The following is a 12,531-nucleotide window of genomic DNA, read 5'->3' as shown; positions in this document are numbered from 1 at the left end:
AAGAAAACCAGAAGCAGCTTTTAGCAGTTTCATGTCCATTTGATAAAATAAGCAAGTTACGTTTCTTCCTGATCTATGCAGAACTGATGATAGCCTGGGAATGCTAACCGAATGGGAAGGTATTTTCTCATATTCAAAGGAAATTTTTGCACAAGATTTTTCATTTAATTCACTTTCTTGATCTATGTGACTTAACTTAAAACCTTTGCCCAACTGAGTTTTGCATCAGGCATTCACAGAGGTTTTCATGGCTCTTTTATGAAGCTTCTGCAACACATCTCATTTATTTTCCAACAAAGAGATGTTAGATGAAAGGTACGTCTGAGCAGAGATGTTAACGGAGGGTGTCCTAAAAACTTTGGCCTTAGAGGTTCATATAATATCCTCTAGGCAAAACTCAGACCTCCTAACAAACAGCCTGCCCACCCACTCACCTCCACCTTTATATTCCATCCTCTTACCTCACCCCTTTACAAACCAGAATCCGGGAATGTGTGAGGATTCCCTGTTCTGTTCATTCCCTCTGGGGCACCTGACATTGGACACTGTAAGAACAGGAGACTGGGCTAGTTGGACTTTTGGTCTGACCCAGTACGGCCGTTCTTACGTTCTTAACCATCAATTCCATGGTCGTATTTCCCCACAATCCATTAATTACATTCCACCCAAACCATCAATCTTTCAAAGCCTCCCCTACCCTTGTGCCCTTCAACCTACCATGCTGCTCCTCACAAGCACATGTGCCATTTCTTCCACACAAGTGGCTTTTGTTTACGATACAGCTAGCTTTATTAGAAGCTTGGAGACACACGACAAACCAGTTTTCACTAGCTGGGACAAGGCTGGGGGAGCTAAATGGTATTGCTGCTAATGGAAAAGTCCTATCAAACAGTCTGGTTTGTGTGCCTTAAAGCAACAGGGTAAGAAAAAGAAAAGCTGCTTTTAGCAGTTTTATGTCCATTTGACAAAATAAGCAAGTCACATTTCTTCCTGACAGATGCAGAACTGTCAGTCGCCTGAGAACTCTACCTGAAATGGAAGAAGTGTTCTTATCTTCAAAGGAAATTGTACATTTCATCCCTTTCCCAGACCATCAATCCTACCCCTATTCTTCTGCCTTTCAACTCACCATGTTTCTTCCACACAGGTGGCCTGAAAATTCTGGCTAAATGGGAGGTAGGGTACGTCTAGACTACATGCCTCTGTCGCCAGAGGCATGTAGATTAGGCTACCAGACATAGGAAAATGAAGCGGTGATTTAAATAATCGCCGCTTCATTTAAATTTACATGGCTGCCGCGCTGAGCCGACAAACAGCTGATCAGCTGTTTGTCGGCTCAGCGCGATAGTCTGGACGCGCGGGTGGCGACATCAAAGGTATTTGTCGACCACCCAGGTAAACCTCATCCCAGGAGGGGAAGAGAATATCTTTTACTGGAGCACCTGTTCCTGGTAAGAGACACAAGCTTTAGAGCCACACACAGCTGTTCCTCAGGGCCTGGAAAGGAATTCACGGCAAAACGCAAAGTGGAACTTACGCTACCAGCACATATTGTAAGGGACCATTTTCGCCCCTCTGCAGCCACAGGACAAAAAGAGGGGGCTAATACGTTACAGATGGTTGTAATAAGACATAAATCCAGTTCTGCTAGTCAGTCCATGATTCAGTCTAGCAGAGTCATGAGTTTCAGCTCCCAGATTCATGTCTTGAAAGCGAGTAGGGGTTTCCTTTGAGGATGAGTGCTAGCAGGTCAGAAATAGAGTTATCACTTGGGCTATGTCTAGACTACAGGGTTTTTTTTAAGGGGCCTTTTTTCAAAAAAAACTTCACCTGCATCTAGACTCCCAACGCGTTCTTTTGAAATTAAATCAAAAGAACATTGTGGGTTTTTTGACCGTAAACCTAATTTTACGAGGAAGAATGCCTTTTCTCGAAAGAGCTCTTTCAAAAAAAGGCGTTTTTGACTGCAAACAGGGCTTTTTTGAAAGTGTGTATCCAGATTGCCTGGGTGCTCTCTTTTGAAAAAGCAGATCGCCTTTTCGAAAAAGCTGTGGCTGTCTAGATGATCGCTTTCGAAAAAACCTCTTTCGAAAGAGGCTTATAGTCTACACGTACCCTTGGAGAAAAGTGTTCGGCCACACGTGATAGGGGTTTTTTGGTCTTTATTACTTTCCCTAGAGAGTTCACTTGCAAGTGCTGTGATATGCTCTGAGGAGGATGTCCAGGACACACACAAAACTACGTCCACCAAACAAGGGCATCCCTCCAGAGAAATCATCCATGATGAGGAGACCCTCTTTCATAATGAATATCCCCCCACCCCCACAAGAGCCCCACAGGCTAGTACCTGCAAACAAGGGTATCAGTAGTATGCCTTTTGGGCCTCTGCAAGGTGACCGTCAGAATATCCAGGCAAGTGACAAGGATTCGTACCTGAGACCTGCTTTGGAAGATCAAGGCTCCCTTTCAGAAGACACATCTCCCTCTGCTCCACTGCTTGCACTGGGGTCATCCTTGTTCCGAGGGGCATTCCTTTCTCTGCTCGATTCGGAGGGTACCTTGGCTCTAGTCTTCTCTTTCCTTTGCTGCTGTTTTTCAAGCTTTGTCAGCTAGTCACCAAAAGAGAGGGAAAGAAATAAGTCACAGAATGTGAATCGGGCTAACAAACAACAGAGCCAAAAGCTTCCTGAATCTGAACCTTTCTTCCCCAACTCCGATAAACCCCTTTTCCGTTGTCCTGAGGAAGGAGAAGCATTCGTTAGATGTGATTTCTGTGGATCAGAGCAGTGGATAGAAGGGCCCTCCTTCCCACACCCTTCTTTGGAGGGAGCAGTATCTGTGGAAGACATAGTACCCAGTCATTTGCTAATATGCAACACTGATTAAAAACCTGGATCAAAAGAGGAGAGTGCATTTAATTACAGAGGCCCGGAACAACAAACTAACTTAAATGCTGCAATGCTGGCTTTTAGATGGCAAGAAAAATCACAAGAACACGACTGCAACCCATAAGCCCTGGGTGGGGTGCCCTGTACAGTAGGGATGTTAAATATCGAATAATTGAGTAACCTCAAGAATTCTTATCGGGGGTGGGGCCAGCAGCCAGTGCACTCCAGCTTCTCTCCTGAGGAGCCCCCTGCCACTCTTTGGTGCTGCCTCTGTATCAGAGGCAGCAGTGCTGGGTGCCAGGCAGGAGCTGGTCCGCGAGGGGTGCCGGTGTAAAAACCAGCTCCCCTCACGGACCAGCTGCCTGTTGCCCTGTGTTGCTACCTCTGATAAAGAGGCAGCAGCATGGGGTGGCAGCAGCCCCTGTCTAAGAGGGGTGTCTGAGCTCCTGGACCCAGTGCAACCTAGAACTGAACCAGGCTGCCTGCCCACCCGGCTCCTAATACACTTTAAATGCAGAGTCGCAGCAGAGGTAGGTCCTGGACCCATTTCAAGCCAGGGCTGAGCCGGACTGCCGTCCAGCCTGCTAAAAAATTTACTGGCAAGTGGTGGCGGCTGTGGTGGTGGAAATATGTGTAGTCTATAGCATTCACCTGTAAGCTTTTGCTTATCGGTTCATCGACTGCACTACTAAGTCCCTACTATACAGCAAGTGGGAGACAGGTGCCTCAGAATGCTAGTGACAAAATTAAGAGCATGAGGCAAAAAGACAGGGCCGGGGGGTTAAGCAAACCCACCCAGTCCGGCGGTGAGGGTGGCCACCTGGGAGGTACGACACCCAGGGTCCAAGCTCCCAGCTCCAATCACTCGCTCATTGATTAGCCACAGTGGAACAGCTTCAACGGGAGAGACTGAGGCTCCCCACGTCAGGCTGTCCCATAGCTCAGTGGTCAGAGCCTCCTCCTGGGAGGTGGAAGACCCCTTGGCCAATCCTCTCCCTGCTTCTTGCACATCCCAGGGCGCTACGCTAACCACTGGGCCGAAAGTTTAAAAGTGGGCACTTCCACCTCCTCCTCGGAACAGGATTCGATCCAACAGGCAGCCTCCGAGCACGCCTACCAATGGAGCTCTGTGATGGAGTTAGGCAGCCCAACGCCTGTCTTTCCTGGCTCGGGAATCGCTCTGGGCTCCAGCAGGAGAAAGGTGCCTACAGGTAGGCAGCAGCGTGCGTGCCCAGAGGCAGACATTTAGGCATGAAAGGGAATTTTTACCCTGAAAACTTAAATGCCAAGTGAGTTCAGATGCCTACAGAGTCCAGTGGGATTGTGAACTGCGGTGGAGCCAGACGCCTCGTTTAGGCGGCTACATCCAAACTTCAGTGTTTAAGTCTGGGGTTTAGGTGCCTAAGTCCCTTTGCAGATCGAGGCCGAAGCTCTTAGAGAATTCCAATGGAAACCCACCAGCTCTACCGCGTTGGGTTTTAGAGGGGAAGCAGAATTTCAGAATGTGATGACTATGGGTACATCTAGACTATGTTTGTCTGCCAAAAGAAGATATGCAAATGCAGAGCAAATTTGCATATCTTCTTCCGATCGCGTTATTGGAAGAGGGGTTTTTTTTCGAAAGTGAAAGCAGTTTAGATGGGTTTTTTAAAAAAAACAACCCATTTTTCAAAAGAATCCTTCTTCCTTAAAAAAAGAGGTGTACACGGTTCTTTTGAAAAAGGGGGGTTCTTTCAAAAAAAAAAAACACGTCAAAACTGCTTTCACTTTTGAAAAAACCTCCTCTAATAATACGATTAGAATATATGCAAATTAGCTCTTCATTTGCATCTCTTCTATCAACAGGTGAACGTAGTCTAGATGTACCCTAAGGCAAAGCCAGGCACTGAAGAGAGACATTTTGTGTTCTGAGACCCAGCCCAGAGGACATGGTATGGGGAGTTTTAGGTTACGTCGACACAGCAGCTCTTTTCTGGGAGACTGAAGGTATCCTGGAAAAGCTATGCTGCATCCAAGGAAAACATCCACTTTTCCAAAAAAAATTTCAGAAGAGCGAGTGCGTTCTTTCGCCATCCTTGTAAACCTGTACGAGGAATAAGGGATTCGCCAAAAGAGGTTTCCCCGAAATTTGGTGCCGTGTTGGAAAAGCCTTCTCCGAAAGAAAAGCGGAAAAAAATACGCAAATTGTGAAGCGCAATTTGCGTATCCTTTTCCAATTTTTCTTAATGGTGTGGACACAGCCTTAGTTTCATGGAGAGAAACTCTAGTACGCTCCAAGGCGAGGGAAACAGAGCACCTCATTCCTGGCACATCAAAGAGAAATCTCTGCTAACAGTGCAGAGCTAATATTCAAAAGGAAAATCACAAAGAAATCATTTTTCAATGCAGAAGTCTTCAACCCAATGTGAAAAATCGAATGAAATTGAACGCAGGTATCACTTTGGCATTTGTCTCCCATTTTTCCGAGAAGCAGCCTACCACACGTGTCAGGTATATTGCTTATCAATAGCTACCTGCTGACTAGAGACATTTCATGATTTTTGTTTATCAGTTGATTTGATTTTTGGTAATCTACTGTAATTTATCAGACTGCTTTTTCCAATTTCTTCTGGGTTAATCATGTGTTACCTGCAAATCATCGTTTCAAGGCCAGCAGGACTTTTAGGGAATGAAATCCACAGAGAAGGAATGGAGTTAGTTTAGGTGCTACTATATAGCAAGCTGAGAAACAGCTTTGTTTGCCTGTCTAATCGTTTAAGTCATTCATACCATGCAGTATATTGATAAGTCTCAAGGACAAGTGTGTAATATTTCACCATATGTATATGTATCACCTACATGTACAACATTCTAAACAGGGATGCACGATCCTACTGAAAATGCTAACCACTTAAACTATGTTTTACCGGCCCACTGCATTGTGCTGTGGACCTGGTTGGGTTAGAATACCCCCTGCCCATAGTGTGGTGGGCCCGCTGGGATGGGTGCCAGTTATCTGGTTACCAGTAAGCATCACCCGATAAGGTAACGCTTACCAGTTAACCAGTTACCCATTTGTATCCCTAATTTTAAATCTCATATTATATAACAGGCGCATGATTTTCCCGACAATCCTACAGATAAAACATTCACTTGCTGTATGTGTTAAGTGACCATGGAAATTGGTACATTTGCATCCAAGGAAACTTACGGTACGTTTCCAAGGTTAAAAACAAAAACAAAAAACCATGGCAGCAACTCTCAGAGCCCAGTAAGTGACTCCGGCTCAGACTCACTGCTGTGGAAATTTTTCTGGGGAACATTGGTGACCCTAAATTAGAATGGTTCATTTAAGAACATTTATCATTTGTGGCTATTCAACTTCCCGTGAAGCACTGATGTGTGGGACACGCAGTTCGTTGGTGGGGTTATTTATGGTGCAGTAACTGGTAACCTCCAAAGCCCAAAATCAGAAACAGAGCCTCATGGAGCTCAGCCCGGCATAAACACGACTGTCCCGATGGCCAGGAGTTTACAATCTAATCTGAAAAGCAACACAAGTATGACAAATTACAGAAGGGAAGGTAAACAGAGGGTGATGGGACAGTGATGGAAATTCCACAACCTCCCTAGGCAACTTATTCCAGTGTTTAACCACCCCGACAGACAGGAAGTTTTTCCCACCTAAACCTCCATTGCTGCAGTTTAAGCCCATTGCTTCTTGTCCTAGCATCAAAGCCCAAGGAGAACAATTTTCTCCTTCCTCCTTGTTAACACCCTTTTAGATACTTGAAAACCGCTATCATGTTCCCCCTCAGTTTTCTCATTTTCAAACTAAACAAGCCCAATTCTTTCAGTCTTCCCTCATAGTTCATGGTTTCTAGACCTTTAACTATTCTTGTTGCTTTTTTCTGGACTTTCTCCGATTTTTCCACATCTTCCTTGAAATGTGTTGCCCAAAACTAGACAGTGCAGAGTGGAGCGGAAGTAGGAATAAGACCCTCCGGAAAAGGGCACCTTTTTCCGGAGGATCGGGGCCAGTGTAGACGCTCTTTTCCGGCTTTTTTAAAAGCCGGAAAAAAGCGGCGGACATTTTTATTTAAATGCCGCGGGGGATATTTAAATCCCCCGCGCATTTCCCTACTACGACTCATGAAATTTACATGCCCCTTCCGGAAAAGGGGCCAGTGTAGACGAGCCCCTCGTGTCTTGCTCACAATAGTCCTGTTAATGCATCCCAGAATCGTGCCTGCTTTTTTTTGCAACAGTGTTATGCTGTTGACTCTTAAAGACGCAGCATATCCTCTCTAAACAGCCATGAAGTCGGAGCAAAATAAATCCTTGGAAAAAAACAAAGAGTCCTGCAAAACGTTTTCCAGTGGTCACAGTAAATAATATTTTGAAGGATGTGCTGACTTGTTTTCTTCAAGAAGAAAAATATGAAGCAGAGCTAGGCAGACAAATGAGAAAGACTACCTCTGAAGTTATTAAGGCTCGAGTAAAAGCACTTATGATACCAGGGTACAAAATTATTGTGATTGTGTATATTGGACAACTAAATAAACAGAGCATGCAAATTGGAAGCAGATGTGTTTGGGATCCTGCGGGTGACACACTGTCATCATATGATTTCAAAAATACCTCACTATTTGCTCTTGCAAATGTTTGTGCTGTTTATTTTGAATAACAAAAAGGTCTAGTTTTATCAGTGGAAGAAAAATATCTAACTTATGTTTATATTATAGAATCACAGAAACATAGAATACTTGGACTGGAAGGAACCTCGAGAGGTCATCGAGTCCAGTCCCCTGCCCTCATGGCAGGACCAAATACTGTCTAGACCATCCCTGATAGACATTTGTTTAACCTACTCTTAAATATCTCCACAGATGGAGATTCCACAACCTCCCTGGGCAATTCATTCCAGTGTTTGACTACCCTGACAGTTAGGAACGTTTTCCTATTGTCCAACCTGAACGTCCCTTGCTGCAGTTTAAGCCCATTGCTTCTCGTTCTATCCTCAGAGGCCAAGATGATCAAGTTTTCTCCCTCCTCATGACACCCTTTTAGATACCTGAAAACTGCTATCATGTACCCCTCAATCTTCTCATTTCTAAACTAAACAAACCTAATTCTTTCAGCCTTCCCTCATAGGTCATGTTCTCTAGACCTTTAATCATTAATCATTCTTGTTGCTCTATTATATTCTATAATATAGAATAAAACCGTTCGAATCATAGAATATAGAACTGGAAGGGACCTCCTCATCAAGTCCAGTCCCCTGCCCTCACGGCAGGACCAAGCACCATCTCCGTAGTGTCCAACATGTTAGCCACTAGCCACATGTGGCTATTTGGCTGGTTGAGTGTGGCTAGTTCACTATAGTGGCTACAGCTTCACAACTGGTTAGACACCACTGATCAAGATCATCCCTGATAGATATCTATCTAACCTGCTCTTAAATATCTCCAAAGATCGAGACTTCACTGCCTTCCTAGGCAATAGACAGACCGACAGACATATTATGTTCAAAATACATACATTTAAACTAATACCTGCAATCTTCTGTCGCTTGGCCCTCATACTAGTGGTTATCAGTTACATTTATAAACCTGACATTAACATCCAAACAGCTCTAATGCAAAAGAGCGAGGCAGACCCTTGAGGAGACAGTAGACAAACCTCAAAGTTACTCATTTTTTTCTAATCTACACGATCACTCCCTTTACTGCAACGTGTAAATCACAACTGGCACCCGCCTACCTTAAATAATGGCAGAAACAATTTCTGTTCCGACTGTGTAAGTGTAACTTCCTCAACTTTTGTTTAATAGTGTGTGATAATGATGTGATTATCTGAATGAGATGAAACCCATTATTCTGTAATGGATGTTCTCCTCCTCCTCCTCTTATTCAATTGTTTAAAAAACAACAGCTGGCACCATGAATCAAACAGTGAATTTTTTTTTCTGAGAACACTGTGAGCCAACCTAAGAAATGTAGGCCTGTACTTTCGGAACTTGGAAAGCAGCAGGGTATGCAAACTGTGGAATTTGCATGATGAATCAAGCAGAAAAGCCACAATGTTCATTCCATATTTTTATATTCTGTATTTGATGTGCAAAGGACCAGATATGCTATTAAGATAATAATCTTCAAGTGGTAGGGTAGAAAACAAAAAACAAAAAATACACAAAAGAAATTAGTAAAGGCCCATGGATATTTCGTGAAATATTTGCAAGGGTTATTTTTCATTGGTTGACACCGTTCATATTTCTAAAAAATCAAATAGCCTGCCCTCGAAGCAGAATAAGGCACTAGAGATAGCACATTAGAGCTCTAAAGGCAACTCCAGAGCCATCTCCAGAATCCAGGAGACAGTATCCAAATAAACCCTGCTCTCATAGGGTTTAGCACATTTAGTAGACCAGAAATGGGAACTCAGAGAACTGTGGAATTCAAACATGTGTCCGGGTTGCAGTGGTCTACACAGAAGTATTTCCCTCCCAAATCAAAAAGCTGTAGGAAGAAAAGGTGCTTCCCCTTTCTAGTTTGCTAAATTGGCCTACAAGTTATAGCATACATGGGATGTAGTATCTATTACTTACTAAGACATTAATAAATGGATTGTTACTTTCCACAAAGCTATAAAGAACTGTGAATTGCACGTGCCGAGACAACTCTGTTCTTATATGCCCCCCAACAATCCACGGGTTAGAGTTCAGATACTTGGGATGCGATGGAATAGATTCTCCTAATACAAGGTTTATTTTGTCCTTAGCTTTTCATCTCCTTGCTTTTAAGTGCTTGGGCTTGTTAAAATGATCTGATAAGCAAGTACAATGTTTAAAAAAAAGTTAAGGTAGTGCCGTTTTTTGGCTTTGGATAGAACAGAATCTGAATTGTAAACATGCTGGTCCAACAAATCACGTCTTGCAAGCTTTCATGAAGATCACAGTGTCCTTTGAGCTAGTTTTAAAAACAAGCGTAGGATATTTTATTGTTAACATCACATTGTGTTCGTTGATTTATTATTGTTGAGAGACTCCATATGTGCAAACGCTGTAGTCAGTGAAGAGTGTTTCCATATTTTCCGAGGTCTGCTGAGGTCACAGACCACATATCTTATTAAATGAGCATGGGCTGCAAGAGGAGCAATTAAGCCTTAAAACTAATTAGGAAACTATAATTTTCAAATGCAGACCCTGCAAGCTCTGTCCATCCAATCTACTGATGCAGTGTCCTGGGGCTCGTTTGTGTTATCTTTCTGGTCCTCAGTCAGAGAGGAGGAGGGGGTACATCACAGAGAACCAATCCGTCATTAAGAAATAATCCTACAATTTAGTGATCCTGCATTCCCTCCCCTCCCGCCCATGCTGCTGAATCAGGAACCGATGGTTACTTGTTTAAAGAACAGCTTCAGTTTTGGTTCAGCTGCTGACTTCCTGGAGCATGGCAGGAGTCAAAAATGTCTTGTCTCACACTCACAGCCCATGGGCCATCTGCGGCTGGAGCCGTTCCACAATCCAGCCTGTGCACGGCTGCTGGCATGCAAGATCCTGCAGCCCTCGGGGGGGATGTCCCTACCCTTCCCCCAAGTCCAGCCCCTGCTCCGCCCCCACTCCACCCTCCTTCCCTCTCCCCCCCCCCCCCGACCCATCACACGCCTTCTGGCTGGGACAATGGTGGCGGAACAGAGCAGGTTACTGCCTTGCTCTTCTTCCCCCTGGCTCCCACTGCCATGGTGAGTGTGGGGGGGGGGGAGGAGTGGGGCTGACCCTGCTGCCAGCCCCAGCCCGCCCAGGGCCCTGCAGGCTAACCTGAGTATGGGGGCCCACCCCATCCATAGGACAGTTGGGGTGGCTGCCGTGGAGCCTGGGGTGGCTGTGCCAAAGCATCCTATGCATGGGACAGCTCTGTGCACTCCTCCCCCAGGCCACAGGGACGTGCCAGCAGTGGCGCAAAGCTAGCAGCTAGACTCTGCTCTAGCCCAGCTGTGCTATTGGTGGTGGTGCCGGGGCCCTCCAGCAGGGGGGTGTTAAATTGCCCAGTGTGGCAGGTGGGTCTGGGGGACACATTGGGGGGAGGGGAGTTGCTCAGGCCAGGTCGGGAGACACATAAGGGAGGGGAAACACATGAGACACCCCCCTCCGCAGAGCCCTGCCAGAGAGGGGTGCCCGTGGGCCCACTTGGAGGATGTGAGGACAGGCATTGGCCCTAAGGTAAACTGAGCTTGAGACCTCTGGTCTAGAAGCATCTCAGGCGCTGTAAGGCTATTTTCCCTCCTCATCCCATATAAAAATACAAAAGCCTTCACACCATAGAAGGCAACGTCTTCCATTTTATATTGATTTTTTGTTGTTGAGACAGAGCTGAGACGCAAACAAAACATCTGGAAGCACATAAATATGCCTTTTATCACCATAAAAAACAACACATGCAATTAAAACAACCCATATGCAGATTAACAGCTGCGCAGGATAACGATTTTGAAAAAGGTCAACGTTTACATCAGGGTCGACAACTCCTGTGCCAAATTCTAGTGTGATGCAACTTAGCAGCACATGACAGACAGAGGAAATCCTAGAAACTCAATTCTTATGGCAAGTTTGGCAGAACGTTAAGAGAGGAGGTTTCATCCACACTGAAATGTCTGCCATCATGCCAGCCGTAGCGTCATGTCACTTTTAAAAATCAATTTCCTTTTAATCAAAACACTCTGAAACAAGCTGGCATCTCCAGGGACAGAAAGCGCAGAGTCAAATGAAGTAAAAATCTTAAATGAACCAAACTGTTCCATGGCATCTCAATGGATAGTAATTCTCTGCTGAAAAATAGCAGAAAAATATTCTACCGATCACCTGACCGGGATGGTGATAGTGACTGTGAAATGCTCTGAGATTAGAGAGGCTCCAGAAAACTCATTAATAAATGGGGGAGGGGTTTTCCAAGCTCTCGTGGTCCCATAAATTAATTTACCACCACCGGGACTGGCTCTCAGAGCTAAATAACAGCACAGAACACTAATTTATCCCTAAATGTCTTCTAAGAGTCCAGTAAACAGTGGGAGTATTGGTAATGCTACTAAACCAGTGGTTCCCAAACTTTTCGGCATCACACTCCCTTTTTGAGTTTTGATAAACCCTCACGCCACTTCCCCCCCGCCCCTACCAAAATAGCAGCAAATCTTGTTTGGGGGGGGGGGGGGAGGAAGGAACAGATCAGGACCGAAAAACAGTCGCGGCCCCTTTAATTCCCAGGACCAGTGTAAAAATAAGGTGCCAGTATTCGAGGGGAAAAGTTGTTGACTAAAAAAAAAAAAAAAAGTTGCCCTTTTAAGGTGGCCATTTTGAAGTCTGCTCGGGACGCTCCATCCTCCTCCTGCCCCAGCCAGCCCAAAATGTGCGTGTTCCATCAGATGCCTGAGCCAGGAAAAACAGAAAATACCAGACATTTCACATGGTATTTTCTGAATTTTTTTTACCCAACGGACTGAGCTCTTTCTTGGGAGGGGCTGGGGGAATGATGGGGGGGCTGGGTCACCTCACACCCCCCAGTTTAGGAACCTACGTGCTAAACAATATTGACCTCCTGTGGTTCAGCAAATTCTCTGGTTTGGCATCAGTCAGGTCCCGAGGCTGCGGGACAAGAGACCTGTAACTCAG

General features: G+C 45.1%; 1 protein-coding gene across 1 annotated transcript in view; it reads right to left on the bottom strand.

Moving 5' to 3' along the window:
* The window catches only part of DTD1 (D-aminoacyl-tRNA deacylase 1), a 104,013-nt gene that overhangs the window by 5,644 nt on the left and 85,838 nt on the right, over positions 1–12,531 (bottom strand). Inside the window, exon 5 of the mRNA XM_075925770.1 lies at positions 2,434–2,609. Coding sequence (XP_075781885.1) covers positions 2,454–2,609 — 156 coding nt within the window. The 3' untranslated portion in view covers positions 2,434–2,453. The remainder of the gene's footprint in view (positions 1–2,433; positions 2,610–12,531) is intronic.

The sequence above is a fragment of the Pelodiscus sinensis genome, chromosome 3 (assembly GCF_049634645.1).
Source record: "Pelodiscus sinensis isolate JC-2024 chromosome 3, ASM4963464v1, whole genome shotgun sequence".
In the NCBI taxonomy this organism is placed as follows: Eukaryota; Metazoa; Chordata; order Testudines; family Trionychidae; genus Pelodiscus; species Pelodiscus sinensis.
The sequence above is the reverse complement of the archived record's forward strand: the minus strand, read 5'-3'. Positions and strand labels throughout refer to the sequence as shown.